Here is a 24063-nt window from a genome sequence, read left to right as displayed (position 1 = left end):
TCCAGTTCCTTGGTTCAGCTCTTCTCCTACCAATTTTGTTATTCCCTCTGCAATCGTACTGTGCTACTCCAAAAATTCCCTCGAAAACATTATTGCCAGTATACACAAAACCAAACATAATTTTGTTTTTTGCTTATATTTTTTATTATTTTATTATATTTTTTGGAAATATCTCCTTAGATGGATTGCTTTCTATTATCTCCACTTACTAAGAACTAAATTTTACCCATAAACGTGTGGAAAATGAAATAATTGCGAAAAATCGTGAGTTACAGTATATGCGCAATTTTTTTTGCGCATGGGAGTACCTGGGGAACATCCCTATGTTCTAGATATGTTTCCCATGACGTTAGAGTCAATGAACGACAAAATTTCTCCCCAAAATATGTTAAATCGCCTAGATGCGTAATGTGTTTACATAAAGAAGAGTCTAAAAAACACTTTAAACAAGTAAAAAAAAATGAACCCGCCTGTGGGGCGAACCACCAACCTTTGGATTACTAATCGCGTGCTCTTATGACTTCGCCACGGAAGTGATGGAGAGAGCGTCATTTGTAGAGGGATAAGTTGTTGAGGTCTTTTGAATTTGGCTAATCAAAGTACTCATTTAACCGCGTATATTCGACGATAAGCGTTCGGGATCAGATAAAATCTGCTCGCCATGTAATTTTATAACAAAATGACGAAATGAAATGAAACGAAATCTTTGAGTTTTACGTCCCACGGTTATGCCGATTAGGCTAAAGGAGACGGTGATAATGAGAGATGAGTGAAGTGGTGGAATGAAGAAAGTGGGAGGAAACGGGAGAACCCCTAGAAAACCCACGACTTTGTTTGTCCACCACAAAGTTCACTTGGCGGGGGCTGGGATCGAACCCGGGACCCCAAGCACCAGAGGTGAACGCTCTACCACTGAGCCACCGCGCCCCCGAACAAAATGACGAGTGTCTATTTACTTTATTTCATGGTTCTTACATACTCACTTTCAGATGATAGGCGACAGTTACCATCTAATAAAGTTGATGCGTTTGTTGCTTCTAGTACATAATCGCTTAGAAAAAGAAGTAACAAATCCATCAAATGTAGGAGATTATTTTAGAACACCTAAATGGCGCATGCCTAGCACATATTGTGCTGTTGGGGTATCTGAAACACTATGTACCTAAAGGACGTACCTAGAAAATGACAGATATGTCCCAAGTGACGACATAGAAACAAATGACTGTTAGAGTGCGAAACTGAGCAAGGTATATAAATGCTACCTTTGTGGTATATAGTTGCAAATATCAATTAGATGTAACAAGTACCTAAAACTTGAAGTAGCTGAAGTACACTCATGTCCAAAATTATTATCGCAAGTCTATAAATATGTTGTTGCAGGAATACAATTTGATAACGAATTCGACCGGTATTTCTTATAATGTTAGTATGTGTATAATCGGGAAAGACACGTGGTTGGCAAATTTCATGCGAAAAGAGCAGTAAATAAGAACAATAAAACGAAAATAAAACCTTCTTGTCCATTTAGCAACATTTTGTTTCACTCGTTCTAATTTTCGTATTTATAATTCTGTTCCTATGAAATTTACCACAAATATACCCTTCCCGATTATACACATAGTATCAGAGTTAAAAGTACCCTGCAAAATCATTATCAAATTATATTCTTACATAAAAGCAGTTATAGATATGCGACAATCATTTTGGACATGAGTGTACATACTTAGCACATGAATATCATATGTGCCAAGTGTCGGGTACCTAAAAAAATGCTGGGACACCTAAATGGCACATGCCTAGCAAATCTTGTGTTGTTAGGTGCACTTGCTGGGTGGTTACCGATATATGTAAAGTAGTAGAATGACCGATATTAGTGTCGAATTCATAGTTTTCGAGGTCGCTGAGATCAATGGTGATACTCCCACAAGCGTTGAGTTCCAAATACAGCCCCCATCGGCTGGGAACCCAAGGAGTCTAAGGGAGCGTTTACCGGGACATGTAAAAGTAGTATTGACTGATATTAGTGTCGAATTCAGTTTTGTCGGTCGCTGAGGTTAATAGTGAAACTCAGATCGCATTAACTTCCAAATTCATCCCATTCGGCTTCGGGCCGGGGGTCACCGGGATAACACTGAGAAATGTAAAAATAATCCAAAATGACCGAAATCAGTGTCAAATTTATAGTTTTGGCGGTCGCTAAGGTGAATGGTGATACTCCCACAGGCGTTGACTTTCAAATACAGCCCCCGTCGGCTGGGAACCAGGGAGTCTCAGGGGGTGTAACAGTAGTAGAAAATGGCCTATAACTTTTTCTTCCGTTGTTCTGTTTGTTTACATAGATAATTTATCTGACCCGTGCAAAGAATCGGTATTTCAGCTAGTGTATATATAGATACTATAATTTGGATATTTCACCTAGTGTATAATTTTGTACCATGTCATGTAAAATATTGAAGGGGAAATTCTTCTAGATACTCTTCAATACAACTAGATAAACAAGCAATGTTGCCAACGCTACATAAATTTGTATTATATTTTCTCAAATTGCACTACGTAAGGTATTATATATTTCTAATTTCGATATTAAATAAAACCACAGTACCGCATACATTATTCAGTGTGACAAAGGACAATGCAGTATCACTGTCATCAACATTTTGAAGAACTCAAATAGCATGGGCGGTGCAATGCGCAACAATTGTATCTTAGCGTCAAATACTATGATTATGGTATAATGTATTTCGAATGAATGAAGGAACAAACTTACAATAAATAGAAAAGTTCTTTTTCTACAGACTTTACTTCGAAAACGCGCTGACATATCACGTCTCATCATGTAGATGCTTCCAAAAGACTTAAATGATCATAATACCATTTACAACAATTGTTATTTCAAACTGTTTCAGAGATACCAAGTAAATGAGTAGTGATTGTTACACTGCTTAAAATGACGTATTTGTGATAAAATTTTATAATGATTTTTGCTTTACTTTGCTTCTATAAAAATACAACAGTTTTTGGTGGTTTTAATTATAACAAGTCGCAGTTACATTATTTTAAGCAGTGTTGACAACTTAAATAAATTACTAAATATAGTCCAAATAACGTAGCTAAACTGCAAAATATTTTAAAATTACTCGTAATTTGTTTTATGGTGCAAGAATGTTTTGAAAGGACGACTGAAGATATTGGAATGACATGCACTCCGCATTACCTACAGAATCAAACTAGCCAGTCCGACAATATGAACTTTATCGACATGTCACCATTTCACATATTCTTTTTCATCTTGAGTCTCTCCGTCTTAGGTACTTCACCACTCATCTTGATAATCGCCACCCACTCCTCATCAATACAATGACAGCACACATCGACTTTACACTTCGTGCCCATACTCTCCATACACCATTAGCGCTCCTTTTTACACTCTATCATTACACCCTTTCTCCGAATCACCACCATCTCAGCTTAGATGTAGAATTGAAGTCCGACGACATTCCACACTTTGCATTCCATTATTCGCCCAGTAACTCCTCTGTAACTAATCTGGACTCTGTAACGGTTAGAGATCTAAATCTCTATTCCGTAGTTAAAAAAAAAAAAAAAAAAACGAAAGGTCTCTCGAGAGTCCGGATAATTTGGTTTAGTTTCCTACCCTGTAGTGCTTTCAGCTACTGTCTAGAGGAAGCTTAGTATGGTTCTCCGTATGCTTGATTGTCAGCCCCAACGGTCATTTTTGGAACTACTCGTTCTACGTTTGAATAGCTCCGGGTTGGGCTAAATATAATAGTTCGGAATTGCTAAGGTGCAACATCACCTAATAAGTGAAGTAAAAATCGGCGGAGAAAATGTCTTTACAATGTTTGAGAATTCTAAGTATAATTAATCGTGAAGTTATTACCAGAATTGTTATATAGAGCAAATCCTAGTATGAAGTTAATATATATATCTTCTTATCGTGAAGTGTGTCTGAGTAAGAAAAAGGATTTCGAAGTAAGTTTCATTACTAGTGACCATTTTGATTGTGATCAACATGTGATAATCGGTTACTTAAGGTGGTGTATTTCGTTATTGAATTTTGGAAGATCTCCTATTATTCAATTTATACAGTAAATTGGTAAGTTCGTTAAATATATATATATATATATATATATATATATATATATATATATATATATATAAGGTTAATATTTTTGTATCTATTTTGAAGATTGTTGTAATTCAATTCCTATCAGTTGTATCGAAAAGTCACTTGCTTAGATTTTGTATTCAACTCTATTTGACCATATATAAATCATACAGTAAGAATTACCTTCTTTTCTTATTATATAATTAATCAATATATAAACCTTAGTTAGCACATTTGTATTTGACGTTTTGAACTTTAGATGAGTAATTATTTACTTTTTGATGTGATATAAATTCACGACATTTTTTAAAATAATAATACTAAAAATTATTCTCCCCGATTTAGCTGAGCTAGATTCCTATTCTGAACAATTATCCTGAATTAAAGGACCTGAAGCTAATATTCTATTCTGTGCAACTGCATTTTTGTTTAGAATTTTTTTATTTGCTAATGTGCGTTACACAGTTAAATTCCGAACTATTATCTTTCCTTACAAGCACTAAAGTTCTGGATAGACCTTGTATAAGTGCTATAAGAGTAGTTTTCTCAAATGTATTTAAGAGAATGATCGTAAGGATAAATGATATTAGCAATTAGTGTCCTTGTTAAGATAGAACAGTTAGGTCAGTTGGGAGGTGTTTCTATTTGTATATGTACATACAAGAGACATATTTTTAAATTACGTAAACTTCAAGTTAATAATTTAGGGTCTAAGCAAGTGAAAAATACAAAACGTTGCATTCTACATCTTAGTTTTGTTGTTGTTAAGTACGCATCGAATCCAAAAGCTGTGCCTTATTAATTGTAATCCTTCTGATAGCAGGAGTATATTAAAAAAAAAAAAACAACTCAATAAAATGTACAGGAGTTCTTCCAGTAATAGTCGTCCTGAAGGTTTGTGGTTAAACGGGTTTTCCAATGGTGACCATGGCCTCTTTATTAGGAGTCATAGACCACGAACAGAAAGTAACAGTTCGAGTGAATTGTCAACTCCCGATCCTTTCTTGCATACCTATAGCGATTCTTGGTTAGTTACGTCTGGTAGCTATTCTTCATCGCGTGGTGACAGACAAGCAGGAACTAACGTGATGCAAAATATAAACAATGACGATACGACTCGATCAGCCGTATCTTGTGTAAGTCCACATAATCCTTTCGTCATGGAACAAAATTCATTGATGAGACAAGAACCAGTTTCTGTTCCGATTGAACCAGGTTTTCATAAGTTTGTAGAAAAAGAAGGAAATAAAAACACAAATCCTTTTATTTCTCATAACGCTAATCAGCCAACAGGATTGGAAAATAGTAGACTTATAAATATTGGAGTACCTTTTTCTACCAATATTGACAAGTTAACAGTAGATATAACTAGTAACAACTTCACAGATATATGTAGATCCATACCAATATGTGACGGGAGTAACGACCTATTAATTTTTGAATTTTTGTTATCGATATATCGGATTGTCAAGCAAGGCATATATCCGATAGAGGCAATACTCATGGCATCTATTGGGAAAACTCGTGGTGGTTTTCATACTGAATTGTTAAGAGAAATAGGGTTATCACATGATTGGATATACATAGCAAATGTAATTTTTACAAATGTAGTCACACCCATAGGCCAGAGACATATTTTTGATAAATATATTTACTGTTTACAACAGACTACAGAAAGTGTGTTGGAATACGTAAACAAAGTGATAGACAGTTTTACGATTTGTTATGGCGGTATGCAGGACGATAAATTGAGAGACATATTGTTGCGGGGTTTGAACCCAGTAGTCAGACATGAGGTTTTTCGATATAATACACCCTCATCTTTACCAGTATTTGTGCAAGAATTAAAGAAATACAGCATTCACCAGCGTAATGTTGATATGTATAATTCGTTGGTAAGTGCCAGGCGTGAAAGGTCGAACTTTACAATTCGAGGGAAGAAAACAACACCGAGGTGTTTTGAATGTTTAGGTCCGCATCTGGTAGCTCAGTGTGATCTACGACGTAGATTCGTTAGTGTTAATAGAGCTACGATTAATAATAATGATAGACAGAAATATGCGAGTGGCCAAGGTTCTAGCTTCAAAACTGACAGGCCCTCAGTTCGATCCCAATCCTTGAGAATAGAGCCAGAAGTTTGTGCAGAGAACAATATAAGTCAAAAACATAATGCAAATTGTGGCCTGACATCACACTCAAGAAAACTAGTGGCGGCTTTTATAACAGGTTACATTTTAGGTGCGCAGAATTGTGGCGCCATCGATAGTTGTGCTTCCGCTTCGCTAGTAAATAAAGAGAGCTTTTTAAAATGGAATAGATCTTTGAAAAGACCGGTTAAGATTTTCACAGAAAAATTTATTGGTGTTGGTGTAGGAAATACGAAAATCAAGTTAGACAGTGTGGTATGGTTACCAGTGAGATTATATCAGAAAGTATATAGACTCAAATTTTATTTAGTACCTGAACTTAAACCTATATTTTTGATAGGCATAAACGAATTGAAAATGTTAAAGGCGCGAGTAGATATTGAAAACAATCAGTTATATCTTGGAATAGAAAAAGCGAATATACCTTTACGGTATGAGTGTAAGGAAAACTCGTCTTCGGACAATTTACATGACATTAATAGTGTTTCTCAAAGTGCGGAACAAGTAACATTCAGTGACAGTGTTAACATTTCAAATATATTTTTGAATTCTGAGTTAATGAATATTCAAGACAAATATGTGTGTTTAGGGAACGAAGATGATGTAAGGGGCACCGTTAATGTAGGTTCCTCTGAGTGCACCCCTACGAGGGAGATGGAGCCGAATGGACAGCAGATACATCTTGCATCCAGAGATCTTCAATCCTCAAATCCCTTTAATAAAGATATTCCTCATCCCTCTAATCTTTATTATGGTCGCGTTGATAGGTCTATGGAGCACAGGGTTGCCACATCAGATAGAGAATCACGAGTGTCTCATATAAAGAAGAAGATCTTGCGTACTCATGATGGGATCAGTGGTCCATCACATCTCCACATCAATAGTGATCTAACTTCCTCAGTGGCCCATCCAGCATCCAACCATCAACAGATGAGAGGACAGCATCCTTCATTAGATGAACCGAGAACATCTTCTAGTAGTTGGGTGTTACCTTCTCCAAGTGGACATAGTGTTCATCAATCAATGGGATGCACAAGTTTATGGGAGAGAAGAGATGCTACATCTGGAGTTACAGTTCAGAGTGACAGCAGTGTTGCCAGTTCTATAGTGAATACAACATTAGTTGAGAATGGTACAAATAATTTTCGGACTTCTTTTATTCATCGAAGTTCTTCGAAGGTTGGGGACTTAGACCATACCTTAGGTTCGGTACACAGTGTTGCCAGACTTAATCCTTTTCTTAGTGACAATGAAAATCCACGTTTACATTTGGAACCTAAACAATCCAGATATGTGAATGAACATGAGTTAACATCCGAACATGATGTTCTCCCATCATGTTAAAAGAGTAACAGTGTTGCCATCTTCATGCAAGAAAACACCAGTGATAATGATTCAAGAGAAGAACATAAAACTTCTTTGTGTAATGAAAATCTGATGGATTTTAATCAACTTTCTGCTACTCGGAAGTGTAGTGTTGCCAATTCTAAATATTTGAAGAATTCTTTATTAGATAATGATGGTGATTTGGAACTTCAACCTCTTATCAAACATGCATCTTTTTCGAACTCAGTATCGTGTATTGACAATAATAATGATCCATTTACTTTAAATCTTCATCATCCGAGATTCCAATTTAGGTCCAATGATAATAGATGTCTCGATCCTACTAATGATAGCAGAACTAGTGGTGGAAATGGAGGAGCGGCTTTCCATGATGGTGCCAGTCCAGTCCAAGGTTCCAGTCAGCTATTTGGAAGTCAGGAAATATGGATGGAGGCTAAGCCAAGCAGTGTTCCCGGTAGTCCAGCCAAGCTGAACTTAGGTACTTCTGCCAATACAAATGATTCTGAGTGTTCATCCCGAATGTTCCAGATCCTGAAGGACGATGATCGACCACCAGCTATGACAGTGGATCCAATTCTCCTAGAACAAGATCCTAGTTTGGATGAATATATAAAAAAGTTAAGTATAAAGTATCCTAGTGTATTTTGTAATAGAGTAGGAGAAGTTCCTAATTTTCAATATAATATTCAACTTAAAGATTATAAACCAATTAGACATAAGGCATATCTGATGTCCAGGGTTGCACAAAGAGAGTTAGACAAAATATTAGATTCACTATTGGAACAAAATATTATTCAACCTAGTTCAAGTGAGTATGCTTTCCCATGCTTTTTAGTGGGAAATAGGGATGGTTCTAAGAGGCTAGTTGTCAACTATACTGATCTGAATAAAGAACTAATAGTCAATACTCAATATACACCACGTATTGAAGATGTCTTAGCAGAATTATCAGAAGGTGTTGTGCTATCTAGAATAGATATAAAGAAAGCTTATCACACTATAAGATTAGCTCCAGACTCATATAAATATACTGCATTCCTCACGCATAGAGGATTATTTGAGTTTAAGTATGTTCCATTTGGCATTGCCTCTGGATCTTTTCTACTTAGTAAATTGATAACAGATATTTTGTATCCTCTGAAAGATCTAGGAGTAAGTTGGTATGCAGATGATGTAGTAATTGCCAGTTCCGATATTCCTTCACATATGAAAACATTAGATTTAGTCCTGAGTAAACTTGCTCAGAGTGGATTAACGTTGTCAGTAGATAAGTGTTGTTTCTTTCAACGACGAATTTCTTATTTAGGTCAAATAATAGAAAATGGTAAAATGTATTTAGATCCAGCTCGATTAGAAGTAATAAGGAAACTACCAAGACCTAAAAATAGGCGCTCTGTAATTGCCTTGTGTAGTTTTGCTCAATATTATAGTAGGTATATACCAGATTTTCAAGAAGTTTTAGAGCCAATTAGTCGTCTACGTTCTCCTAAGGTTCCCTTTGAGTGGAAAGAAGAACAAGATGTAATTCTTAAGAGATTGAAAGAATGTTTTGAAAGTCATGTAATATTGAAATTACCGTGTCTAAATAAGCCTTTCGTTATCTCAAGTGATGCCTCAAGTCATTCAATTGGAGGCGCTATCTCACAATTAGATGCTGAAAATAGACTAGTTCCTGTAAGTTTTTATTCTAGGAAGCTTAAAAAGTATGATGTAAACAAGCCAATCTTTGTTCTTGAACTCATTGCAGCTTTAGAAACCATGGAACGTTTTCGTACATTTTTACATAAACCCTTTGAGTTGAGAATCGATAATTTGGGTCTAGCTTATGCTCTTAGAAACTTGAAAAGAGTTAAGAGATATGGTAGTTTATTATATAGGCTTTTTGAATTTAACTTTACAGTTAAGAGTGTACCTTCGTCCTTAAATGTACCTGCAGATTTCTTATCACGTTTACACAATATAGAAGATTTCGAAGATTTTAATGAAGACCCCTCATTAGATGAAGAGGTCATTAACTTATTTATGGTTAATATATGGAATATGCCTTATGCACAACTTTCTATTAAGGATCATCAAGAAAAGGATCCCGAATTGAGCCCTATAATTGCTAGGTTGAAAAACAGAGAGGAGGTTCAGGGATATAAACTTGTAAAGGATATCCTATGCAAGCGTACTAAAGCTTTGAAGAACCCTTACAAGATTTGTTTGCCCAGGAGTTTATCAAGAAACATCATTGAATTCTACCACTCTTATATTCTTCCAGGGGCGCACTTGGGTTTTTCAAAATGTGCTTCTAAGATCTGTGCGAGATATACGTGGCCAGAAATGATAGCAGAAATTCGAGATTATGTGACTTGTTGTATTGAGTGCCAGACGTCCAAAAGTAAGAATACTAAACCTATGGGACAGTTGGTATCAACCTATGAGACGTTTCCAAACGGAAGGTGGTCCTGTGACGTCATTGGACCACTCGTACAGTCCAGTTCGGGCCGATTTTGTTTAATTGTTGTAGATTCTTTTACGAAAAGAATTTTCTTAGAACCTTTTAGAACTTTATCTAGCCAAGTAATCATAAATAAGCTATATAAGTTGATGTGTCGTCATGGATTTATCCACGCCTTATGCCATGACAATCACTCTGTGTTCGTATCAGCAAGATTCCAGGATTTCTTGTATGCAAACGGTATCAGGGATATTAGAATCGCACCGTACCACAGTGGAAGTAACGCAAGTGAACGTTACATACGAGTGATCAAGGACTCTTTGAAAGCATACTTTGCAACGAAGCAACATCATTGGGACAAAGGCATTCATGAAATTGAATTTTCTCTGAATACATCTGTCCACTCAGAACATAAACACAGTCCGATGGAATTAGTATATACATATCCAGTGTTTGATCCACTAGATGTGAAATGGAATGTTGATTCACTTGATGTTCGACACAGGGATCCAGATATCTGGTTGAATGCCTTGCGGAATATGGAACGAGCATGGCTGCGTAGAAAGAAGCTATACGACAAAAACAGAGTAATGTCATCATATCGAGTGGGAGATAAATTATTAATTAAGTCCCAATTCCAATCTTCCCTTGCAGATAAGGTTACGAAAAGCTTATGTCATCGATGGCTAGGGCCATACACTGTTATTAAGCTGTTAACGAAAAATACAGTCCAGGTACAATAATGATTCGGACGAGCGTGATATTAGGAAATGTCACGTCTCTTTAACAAAGAAATTTAGGGTACCACGATCATAAAGATATGTGTTTACAATTCTGTAAATTGTTATAGTGAGATACCTTAATGTAAAATTGATGGTATCGGTAGATATTTCTATATGAATACATCATAATTTCATAATTCATTTTTACATATGTATATAGTCAAATCATTGATATCATTCTTGTATAAATGTTATTTATTTGTATTGTTCCGGAACTGTCATTAGGTATTGTAGTATGACTGTTATCATTTGTATGTTTCTAAGCTGTAAAAATTTAAATTAATGTGTGCACATATACTAAAGTAATTTTATTTTCAGGAATAACAAAGATCTTAATGTAAATTGGAAGATGTAAAGTCGCTGGTTCGACTATTCCATATTTATGTATTTGGCCTCATTATGTGGATGTTATGGAATGAATGAGCTCATCACTCTCATAATTTATAATCTAGTCATTGAGAAATTGGAAACATCTGAAGAAATCTACCATCAAGATAACTATTAATACTCACACATATATAGATTTGAAATAATGGAAAGAATTAAATTTGTCAACTTTTAATAAGACAAATGTAATGCTTATATTTAAAGTTATATATGATGATAAAATTCTATATATTTATATTCCATATTATTCAGCTTCTTATTTATTGTAAAATAGGAGATCAATATATATATATATATGTATGTATAGAGCAGATTTTGTATAATTTTGGATATGTAGTTTGGTTATGTATTTATTATTTATGAATGTATATTGTTGTCATACAGTAGATTATTTTTACTTTACGTAGTTATTTGGGAATTTTCTTTAGTTCTATTCTATTTAAGTTTTGCATTTAATTTTATTTAATTTCTTTTGGTTTTCTTATTTTAGGTTAGTTTATAGTAGTTAATAGTAATTAACAATTATTCGACAACAATATAACTTCATAATAGCATTTAGCTTACAGGTTGTTATACATTAGTGACATTAGACTTAAGAAACTAGATTATTATTATAAAAAAAATATTGCATTTTTTTAAATGGACGAAGGGATGTGTGTAACGGTTAGAGATCTAAATCTCTATTCCGTAGTTTAAAAAAAAAACGAAAGGGCTCTCGAGAGTTCGGATAATTTGGTTTAGTTTCCCACCCTGTAGTGCTTTCAGCTACTGTCTAGAGGAAGCTTAGTATGGTTCTCCGTATGCTTGATTGTCAGCCCCAACGGTCATTTTTGGAACTACTCGTTCTACGTTTGAATTGCTCCGGGTTGGGCTAAATATAATAGTTCGGAATTGCTAAGGTGCAACATCACCTAATAAGTGAAGTAAAAATCGGCGGAGAAAATGTCTTTACAATGTTTGGGAATTCTAAGTATAATTAATCGTGAAGTAATTACCAGAATTGTTATATAGAGCAAATCCTAGTATGAAGTTAATATATATATCTTCTTATCGTGAAGTGTGTCTGAGTAAGAAAAAGGATTTCGAAGTAAGTTTCATTACTAGTGACCATTTTGATTGTGATCAACATGTGATAATCGGTTATTTAAGGTGGTGTATTTCGTTATTGAATTTTGGAAGATCTTCTATTATTCAATTTATACAGTAAATTGGTAAGTTCGTTAAATATATATATATATATATATATATATATATATATATATATATATATATATATATATATAAGGTTAATATTTTTGTATCTATTTTGAAGATTGTTGTAATTCAATTCCTAACAGTTGTATCGAAAAGTCACTTGCTTAGATTTTGTATTCAACTCTATTTGACCATATATAAATCATACAGTAAGAATTACCTTCTTTTCTTATTATATAATTAATCAATATATAAACCTTAGTTAGCACATTTGTATTTGACGTTTTGAACTTTAGATGAGTAATTATTTACTTTTTGATGTGATATAAATTCACGACATTTTTAAAAATAATAATACTAAAAATTATTCTCCCCGATTTAGCTGAGCTACATTCCTATTCTGAACAATTATCCTGAATTAAAGGACCTGAAGCTAATATTCTATTCTGTGCAACTGCATTTTTGTTTAGAATTTTTTTATTTGCTAATGTGCGTTACAACTCCCACTGTCTTTTCATTAATGTTTGGAGTAGCCCACATGCGAGAAGAATAACGTGCATCTGACCACTAATTTAACCGTATATTTAGTTTGGTCTGTATCGCACTTCATCACATCATGTTCATCACCTCCATGATCACTTCATGATTGTGATCCAATGATCACGATGTCCTTCCCAAGGGTGTGAATAATAAATAAATAAAAATGCAAGTTACAATCTTCCTTCGCTCTTCCAACATTTCCTCCCTCTTAATCCTTAAACTTCCACATTTCAGTATTTAAATATCTCATAGACCAACTCGCACTGTTCTTCCTACCAGTTCCCTTTCACCTAATTTCCCATAGAGGGCATAACCTTCGCACGGGCGGCTAGCCGCGGCTAGCCAAGAAAAGCGTTTTGTTGCTGTTGTAGCATTTTAATAGATAGATATTATCCAATGGTCGAAATAAGATGGTATGTATCAGTGTGTTATATTGGCTTCGGCTAAAAGGTTAAAAGTCATCCTATATATTTCGTATACAAATTTAGCTTAATTAATATTCAAATAAATTCACGTTTGCATAAGGGAACATCTTTTGTTTATATTATATTTGATTTTATTTGTCATAACACACAATGATAGTACATTAGATGAATTTAGGTCATCGTTCATGTGTCAACAATCATAAGGATAACCACATTCTAATTTTTCCATGTCCTTTAGCTGTTAACTCAAGTGCAAAATAACACTAATGCAGAATGGGAATCAATCATCTCGAATTAATTAAAATTGGGAAAACAAAGTGGCATTGACCACTGATCCAGAGAGTTGTTCAAAGAGTGAAAATACATTTGAGTTCAGTGTCGCCTTTTAACATGTCTTGAAATAAGTACCAAATATAAGGTTTTTGTTGTTCTTGTTGCTGTTGTTCAGGTGTGTACAAAATGCGTTTAACATTCAGAATGAAACGCTTTATTTTTCTCCCTGCCAATTTCAGGATAAATACACACTGACGATTCCTGTGGAAGTTTGCTCCATTTTTATTGAAATTGATGAGTTTATTGTTATCTCGTTTCTGTTTTAAACCAACCTAACTCTTAAGGACAATAATTTTCAATTAGCCAATACGTGAGACCACACGTTTACAACTTGAGGAAGGTGACAGGGAGAGAACACACAGAAAAAATGAGTGATGGATACATAGTAGGCGAAAGATTTAAACAGACGTTGGCAGTGCAAGTGTATTTATGGATCTAAGAGCAGGATGTATACATTCATAAACTACTTAATTTTGCTTGTCACTAGTGTTGTTCCTCCTCTCTGTATGGTTTCGAGGTAAGAGAAGCAGCAAACCATGATGTCACAAGTATTCAATTAAAAGTAACTAATTAAGATTCGTTTCATTGGCACACCACATCAATATTATTAATATAAAATGGCAGTATGCCTGTAGCCTGCACACAAAAACGATATTATATATGATATTATATATGAGCGAATGTATAAGATTGAAAGAAACATACTTTCGTTTTTCGTATACTAATCACTAGGAGGATTTGTTTAGCTGAAATCCATCTCCTTCTTCACGTGGAACTGATAGTAACCACTTTTCAAATAAAACATATACACTATATATATATATATATATATATATATATATATATATATATATATATATATATATATATTATATATATATATATATATATATATATATATATATATATTATAATATATTATATATATATATATAATATATATATATATATAAAATACTTTCTGGGATTACTTGGAAAGTTTCTATTTCCTTTTTCATATTACCCCTTGTTATTTATTCCAATTAATTTTTCTTCTTCTTGTGTTGTGTCAAGAGCTTGTTACATGTTATTTTTCGGGCAGTCATAACAAAATTTTACTGAGACCGAAGCCTCTGAGGAGCCAGAATGTGCTGTTTACAAGTTTTTGGGGCTACTTGGAAAACATATGTCTTTTGATAGTAGTAAGAGCAGTGTGAAAGATGGGACTCCTTCGAAACAACCACTTGCAAGATCACACTGTTTTGAGAAGATTGATATGCAACATGGCTACGTTTCTTTCACAGTAATGTGTTCCTAGTTTGTTTTAAATAATGGAAAGAATTTTTTTGCACAATCTTTTAGTTAAACACAATAAGTTGTTGAACCAATCTAAACTAACTACAGTCGTACGCTTGTTTTCCTTATGGCCTACGGAACTAGTAAATTTTTTTTTCAATATGATTTAATAAGCGATAGTTTTTAAACAATGCAAGGGAAATTTTAGCAAATACCAATATACGCATAAGGCCTTGAAACTTCTTTCAAACACTAGAAAATGGCCTACATAATTTTTTGAAATATTGTGTGTATCAAAATTGATTTACATTGGTTTAGAAAATTACCTGGTATAATTTTTACAAGTGTACATTTATTTTAACTCTTTGCAAAAATATTAAATGGTACTGTTATAATAATAATAATAATGTAACACAATGCGATAAGAACAACAACTCAAATATTGAAATTCTTTGATACAAAGTCATATGGAAAAATAACTTGTTCTCACCGGTTGTAGGTAGGTTCAGGCTAAACTTTAATAAAGTCGTTTTTGTCTATCCCCTGATCAATATCATCATTTTTAGTACAAAAAAGGAAGGCAATATAAAAATGGCCACACATAGTCCAGAAGAGAGGTGTAAAACTAATTCGTCTCATTAGGAAACTTCTGAAAGCAGTGATATTTAGCACAATCAGGTAAAAATCACTTTTCCTAACGGAAACACAGGGACAATTTACAGAAAGTTAAAAAAAGTACAAAAAGTATTAGTTGCTGTGACATTTTTTAGATCAGTTTCTAAATAAGACAAAGCACTTTTTACCTTCATTATTGTTTCTTCTAGGTGCGTAATTTTCGTTGGTCTGGAAGAAAACAACATATGTGTCATAGTTATCTTATTATTATACCATGTAAAATAAAAAAAATACAACTGGTTCAAATAGCCCCAGATGTTGCAAGTAATCCCAGTTTACGTTATATATATATATATTAGAGTGGTCCTTATTTTCACATTGTGAATAACTGACTGTGTGAAACACATGCAATACTGGAACAATTAACTATAGGTCTTTACATGGCAAAACTTTAACATTGTTGATCCACCTCTAAATATTAAAATTCTTACATGATTTTTGCACATATTATTTCTATATGAAAAGGAAACTTTTGAGATGGCCAGAGACCAAATTGATTTATTTTGAAATTTCGTCATATGTATATAAGGACCACCCATATATACATATAAATTACTTCTAAATAATTTTGAGCAGTATCAATATATTTAGAACTTTTACATACCAAACACAGTTACAAAAGTTCTCTTCTTGTCAATGTCTATAAATCCAATATGAGCATATATGTTGTCTTTACTACTTTTAGGGAACATTTCCGCTAAAACTTTAGCTTCCTTTTCAGAATTGATAATAGCTAGATGAGTTCCTTTATCTTTGCAAACTTGAAATGCCTCCTGCCATGTTAATTGTTCCTCGTGAAATCTATAATAACTGCCCACAGCAGGTACAAATATGTAATTTTCCAAAGTTCGCACAACTAAATGAAAAGAAAAGGAGTACGAAATTAATATTCAAAATATGAACATAAAGATGTTACATGACGTAGGTCCAATGCCAGTCATAATTACGAAATAGTATTATTTGATTAATAATATAATTATAATGTTAATACTTTGCCAACTTATTATATTGATTAGATTCGGTTGTTAAATATTAATAATAGATTTTATTATTAAGTGACTTGAATGACATCCCCTGATCATACAATTCTTTCTTCTGCACCTATCTATATCCGACATCAAAAATCCCAATTTTATCTTTCAGACAAGAGTCAAGGACCTTGTAGAATATAGCGCAGAGGATTAAGTTGAACAATAAAGGAAATATAAGTGATTACTGGGTTGCACGCAGTGGCATATTTAGGGAGGGGCTCTGTCGGACTCAAACTCATCCCGAAATAAATTTATTAGTTTTTCGCATTCCACATACAACAATAATCCTTTTTCTGTTTCTAAGAATTTCATTAACTTTCCATTTTCTTAAGCTCCATGTTCACAAATTATACTGTATTTGTCAAATTTCATTCCTTGTGCGAAATGCGTTATTTTTTTCTTTCCTTCATCCATTCTACTCTTCTGTCTTTATTCTTAATTGTTATTTTCTTTCGTTTCCCTTATCATACTTTCGACCGTTGTTAGTTGTGGACTGCAGGGCAAATCTTTTACTGTCTTACATGTGAACAGCAATTTTTAATGTTCTAGCTGTTCGAGTTTACTTTACCGAAGACCGAGTACTCTCTGTAACATCTACATCACATATCCTGAATCTTTTATATCGGCTGATTTAGAAGACTCCACATCGAGATAATCTGGTGTGGAACATAGACTCTTATCACAAACTGATATACCCCTCGCTCCGACCCTCGCGATAGATAATTCGCGACTTTTCTAGACACTTCGCACTTTATCTTATTAAAGATGGCCGCCCAGCACATTTTCACACAGTCACCGGTAGGCCCTATGGATGCGCATGAGTCAAGTCGAGTCGAGGACAAAATATACGAGTTAAAATATACGCACACATCAGCGAAAACATTATGACTACCTACCCAATTCTCAGTATGTCCACCTCTGGAACGGATAACAATGGCGACGAGTCTTACCATGGACGCAATGATACTTTATAGGTCACTGGAAAGAGTTGGCACCACACGCGCACATACAAGTCACCTAATTCCCGTAAATTTAGGGGAGTGGGCATTCTGCTCTGATGTCACGTTCAATCACATCCCAAATGTGTTCGATTGGGTTCAGATCCGGTGAATTGGGGGCCAGCACATCACTTTGAACTCGCCCCTGTGTTCCTCGAACCACTCCATCACATTCCAGGATTTGTAAGATGGTGCATTATCTTGTTAATAAATGCCACTACCGGTGTAAAACATGGTCGTCATGAAGGGGTATACGTAGTCAGCAAGTAGTGTATGATACGTCTCGGCCGTTATAGTGCATAGGTCGAGCTTCACTAAACACATGGATGCTCACTTGAATGTTCCCCAGAGCATAATTAAGCCATCAACAGCTTGTCTCCGTCCCGCAGTACAGGTGCCAAGGATTTGTTCCCTTGGAACACGATGGATTCGCACCCTCACATCGTCATGACGAAGAAGGTATCAGGATTAACCAGACAATGCAACGCTCTGCCACTATGCGTAGGTTCAGTGGCGATGGTCATGTGTTTATTTCAGTCGTAGTTGCCAATTTCGTGGTGTTAACATTCGCACATGGATGGGTCGTGGGCTACAGAGGCCCATCGTAAGAAGTGTTCCGGTGCACTGTTTGTTCAGACATACTTATACTTCGCCCAGCATTAAAGTCAGATGTTAGTTCTGCCACAGTTCTCTGTCTGTCCTGTTTTAACAGTCTAACCAGACTACGACGTCCGACATCTGTAATGAGGTGGGGGCGCCCAACCACTCGACGTTAGGACGTCGTTTCCTCTTGGTTTCATCACTTGTTGAAGACAATCATCAGATGAATCCTCGAACACCCAACAAGTCCTACAGTTTTCGAAATTCTCTTACCGAGTCTTCGGGCCATTACAATCTTCCCTCAGTCAAACTCATATATACATGTGTCTGACTAGCAGGCATTCCTCCGCAGTTGACACTGCTATCGCATGGACTGGTTTATGTCGATAGTACGTAGGTAGTCATAATGTAGATGAGAAAAACTATGACACTTCTGATACTCTTCCAACCCAAGTTCAGTCCTGATATTTCCGACATTTATGTTCAGCCATACCTCGTTATTTAATTTTAATGATTATTTCAATATTTAATCTTGGGAAACTGTTAGGATTATAAACATTTAGAGGCTGTTTAAAAACGCTTTCAAAATGCATTAAAATCATAAATGACGAGTAAAAGGTGCCTTGCCGAGCGTACGTTGTAGGGGCCCCCTGAGGTGCGCCCCCCTGCAAAATAGGGTCTTCAGGCCCTTACGCCGCCACTAGCTAATATTAATATGAAACAGATGTGAAGCAATGTAAAAACAACAAACTCAAAGGACAGAGGTGTTTTCCATGTGATCAGACGATCACTTATTTATGACGATGACACGAGCCACTATACGTAGAAGGCCGCATAGTTGAAGTAACTATACCCTCTCAATAGCCTAAATTGCACGAAAATGACCAAAGTAGGTTCATTGACCTGAGTGCCGCATCTTGCCCACGTTGTCCAAGAGCGGGGTGGTTTATTTCTAACTTTTCTACCGAAAAGCATTTGTCTGGAATGGAGTCTCAGAGACAATAAAATAAAGAAAATATACTATACAAGGAGCGAGCGATAGAGAGGGAGAGAGCAGGAAGGAGGGAGGGAGTTTACCAATTATTCCTTCCTCTAAACTTGTCTTCGGCTTATACAAGAGAATGACCGCACAACGTTTGTTTCTTAATTTCCATTTTCTTCCTAGTCTTTCTGTAAATCGAGGGAGGACTGGAGGATGTGAGAAAAAAATTGTAGGACTTCGGAACAAGTTTATATCTCTTGTTATATCTAGGGTTGCCATATTTAAAAATTAGAGAAGCGGGATGTGAACTGAGAGTTACAAATACTGACTTGGAATCCTTCGGACCATTATTTTTTAGTGATGTTTTTGTTAAGTGACACTTCCAATGTACTTCTAACGAAACTAAAGTACCGTCAAATGGGGTGAAATCGGACGGATTTGAGACATTTTCAATTGTACTGGAACTACGTCACTTTATTTTGCTAATGTAAATAGCTATATCGTGGGGGATGTCTCTCAGGAATAGAATACAAGAATCAAAAGAATTTTTGACCAACTGTGCACATAGTTAAAAAACATTAAAATGTGTCCGATGTCACCCCTCATGGTGGGGTGATTTCGGACACTATAGTATTTCTGCATATTAGTCCGAAGCTGTGTCGCTATGGTGTGAAATCGGACAGTAAATAATATTTAACAGCAAAAAGGATGGTTGTCAGACATATTTGAATACTTTCATACTTTCAATTACACATTTTGAACTTTATTTAACATAGTGAAATACCAGTATCCTAGATCAGGAAAAATACATATTGGTTTAAATCAATAGAACAAATAAAAATTATTTTACAACCACGTTTCGTTGGTCCATTAGTGCTTCAGATTAATATACACTTTGTTGGAAGTAAAACTAGCTCCTTACTTTACGTGGCTTAGCTAACACTTAGCTAGAATCTGTTCTTTGCCGACCTTATCTTCATCGTCAACTGGTGGAAAAACGAATACCGATCGACTATTCAAATATGGACGAAGAAGTTTCACCTCCACATCCTTTGCTCCCACATCTGTTACAACTCCAACATACTGTCTTGCAAGTTGTTTCCCAGCCCGCGAGTGGTAATAATTCACCACAACAAAAGCTTCTACGTCCAACGTGCCTTCCTCCTCTGCTGTAGTCACGTTACACACTTCACTTTCCATTTCTTCGTTTTCTTGGGGATCACTTGGTTCTACTTCCTCTCTCTTACTTGCCCGAATAGCACTTTTAAGTCGCACAGGGTCATAATTTCGTTTCGGCTGAACGCCAAGCTGCTTCTTATAATACCGTGCCATCGTCCGAAGTCACCCCAGGTCACTCCACTCCACTTCAAAACTGGCACTACGTTGCAAAATGAGAGATTACGGTTTGTATTATCAACATATATTTTTCGCAAGTAATTGAGTGTTGTTACTTTTGCCAATAGATCCCATACCGTTTAATAGTTTGGGCTCCATCAACATTGTTTTTCAGGATATATTTTTTCTTTCTTCACCACAAGGAATTTCAACCCATGTGTATAGGGGTGGTAAATTACATTATTGCTCCGATATCTATGGCTAATGCACGTGGCATCAGCTATTGACCACCAACCGAAAACGCGCCTTTCTAGCTTTAACAATAGCAGTTTAAACTACAAAAACAACTAATTAAGTTGTAATCGTCCGATTTCACCCCAGCGTCCGATTTCACCCCATTTGACGGTAACGTAAATTTAGTTTTTGCCTTTAATGTTTTATTAAGTTCAATAAATACGAATTGAGTTGATTGATTGATTGATTTTAGTTTAGCGTCCCTTTTCAGCAGCGAGGCTATATGAGACGTGGACCTACTGATTAACGTGGAATCCGAACCACATGAGCTCCCGCCGGGAATTGAACCCGGGACTCCCACGCCAAAGGCGCGTACGCTAACCGCTTAGCCACGAGGGAGCACGAATTGAGTTGAGTTTGAGTTTGAGTTTAATGTCCCTTTCATCAGCGAGGTAATATAAGACGGAACCTCCTGATTAACGCAGAATCCGGACCACAGGAACTCCTGTTTTCAACAAATATGAGTCTCGAATTATAAAGTAAGTATTACAGTAAGATATATGTAATTATATCTATAAGGTAAGTTCCCCCCATCCAAAAAAAGATATACGGCAGATATTGTTCATACGGTTTTCCCTCTAAGAAACACAAAATAATCTGCGCACGCATACTGGGCAAATAGCTCACAGCTTGAGCCTGAGGGCGAGTACAAATTTAACTCAATCACAATTGAGATTGACACAGAAATATAGCAGTTTACTTTGAATATTACAACACTTTATGAACAAAGTTGACTTAGATTTTTTTCTGACCCAGCTGGTGGTTTTTCGTAATTAAGAGATGATTAAGCGAGCGAAGAATATAGGACCTACAAATCGGGTGGTACCCACTAAAATCAGGTAATATGGCTACCCTCGTTATATCTGTTGTTTGTCTTGGTCGCTAACAATATTGTTTCTTCATAATCTAGGTGTTCCTCATGTTCCCATGCAAAAAGACGATCTTTTACATAGACATTTTTGCATGCTATAAGTATATATCTTACATAAACACATAAAATATGCTGAATATGCTCTTAAGGATTAATATATGCATTAATCTTTGTATGCATTTATATACACTATAAAACTCAAATTCGAGCTGTATTAGGTTTGTTAGAAACCCCTACCAAGTCCAACAGAGATGCATATATGGAAAGAAAATCTGCCTCATTACGAACCTTGTAAGTAGCATGGAAGCACAGTGCAGAGCATGCATCACTGTCTGTGGTAATCAGAGAACCTTGTAAGGACTACTTAATACCTTGTGTAATGTCTGAGGGAAATAGACTTATTTGGCCAAGTGTCTATTTCCTCAGTCTCTAAACCAGAGTCATTTCCTACAGTGATTATCTCTTTTCCTAATCTGATGACCATCAACTAAAACAGAAGGGACACCTGCTGCATTCTTAGCAAATATCAGAAAGAGAATGAATGGGTGATATTTCGCTGCAGGCTATTATGAAATATCTCCCATAGACAGAGTTGCAGAGTGTCAGATAAAATTGTGTTGTTTATAAAATATGGTAAACTAAACATAGTTGTTTCAGTAACGTGTTTATGAGTGAAATAGCAACATAGTTTTCCAACTGTCATACAGGTTTGCGAATATACAGTACATTACGAATATATTCATAATTGAATTTTTCCCAAAATAACACATAATCCATTTTAACAATGACTGATTTAATTCTACAATGCTGTATTAAATTACACTGTTCAACAACGAAAATGTAAATTGAACAAAATCAGCAAATTCTTATTGATTTTGTGGAGCTGATTACGAATTTGAAAGTTATTTTCGAATATTAGCTCTACTTTTCATTTTACAGGCATGCCTAATAATAACGCTTTTAAAATAAATATATTCGCTTCGTTTGGGGTAAAATGTTACACTGATCCGGCAACACTGGAGAAACTATATGAACGCTTGGTTTCATTGTGTTCCTTATCTCAGTAGTGTTCTGCTATTGTTAGAAAAGACAGGTTTAGTGCAGTTATCAGCGTTTTGGGTGAGACGTTTGTGTAGTGCAGGACATACAAATACAACTACAAGTACGCAAAAATACTGGTATTTCGAATGTATATATTTAAATAGTTGTCGGAACTATTTCAAGTGACATTTTGAGGATTTCAATAAACAAAAATGCCGCGAAATTGTGTAAACAGTGCGGATAGCTTCTGCTACGTGTGTGGGGAAGTGACATTTTCCTCACAAAAGCAGACTATAACATCACTAATAAGAAAAGCCCATCAATATTAATTTGGTTGTAAAATTGGAGACCAAGATAAATCTTCGGCACCCCACATTGCAGTGCATTTTTTAAGAAATCGCTACTGGGTATCCAGGCACAAAAGGGCCCTTGACACACATGGCAGAGTTTTTAAAGTGCCTTTTTGTATAATGTACACTTTTGAAATAATGACATACAAAATGACGCATTTGTCAGACTTCTGCTAACCGTTTCATTTCCGATTTAACACATCGCATCAATACAGGAACATTGTATGTAACCCTGCTTTTCCTATGAAAATAGAATGCTCGCGGTGTATTGGAGATTTCGGCTATTAGGACAGTCTATTAATTATGTAACGCTACAGAGCATGAGAAAGGTTTACAATTTGTTACGCTTTGTGTCATAAGAGATTCTTTTTAACAATTTAACTGTCACAAACGTTCAATCTTTTTGTAGCATCTTACTGATCGTAAAATTACCAAAGAAAAGGAAAAAGTTCTGGCAATATTTAAGAAAACTCGCGCTGAAGAAAAAACGTGAAAATGGACAGTGACTATAATCTGAGTATTAGAGATTTTAATATCTGAGTATAAGGGAAAACAGGGGGATGGGCACAGAGGTAACTAGCCACAAATTTAGAAAAATATTTTAGTAGGGGCTCCTCTTTAGGGATACTTTGCGTTTAGAAATTTTAAATTTTATGGGGAGGGGCTTGAAGGTTATGAGGAACATTTGATTCGTTTTCTATAGAAATCCTAAAATTTTGGAGAAGCTCAGGCCTTCTGCCCGGTGTAAATCCACCACTGAAGGTAACTGTGCAACAAATTCGATTTTTAAAAAATGTTAAAAATAGCGCTTTGTATTTAATGGACAATCCCTTACTTTTTAACAAGTTTGTGCCATCTATTAATTGAGTCAGGAAAATTCCGTG

General features: G+C 35.3%; 1 protein-coding gene across 1 annotated transcript in view; it reads right to left on the bottom strand.

Annotated features, from left to right (window-relative positions):
* Positions 1–20620, bottom strand: part of LOC145679180 (uncharacterized) — a 146329-nt gene extending 125709 nt beyond the window's left edge. Inside the window, exons 1-2 of the mRNA XM_081749771.1 lie at positions 20230–20620; positions 16282–16533 (exon numbers count right to left, since the gene is read on the bottom strand). Of these exons, the coding sequence (XP_081605897.1) occupies positions 16282–16533; positions 20230–20620 (643 nt within the window). The remainder of the gene's footprint in view (positions 1–16281; positions 16534–20229) is intronic.
* Positions 20621–24063: the final 3443 nt, after the last annotated feature.

This window comes from Thermobia domestica, chromosome 2 (genome assembly GCF_964235325.1).
Source record: "Thermobia domestica chromosome 2, izTheDome1.hap1.1, whole genome shotgun sequence".
Lineage (NCBI taxonomy): Eukaryota > Metazoa > Arthropoda > Insecta > Zygentoma > Lepismatidae > Thermobia > Thermobia domestica.
Note: the sequence above shows the minus strand (reverse complement) of the source record. Positions and strands in the feature narration are given on the sequence as shown.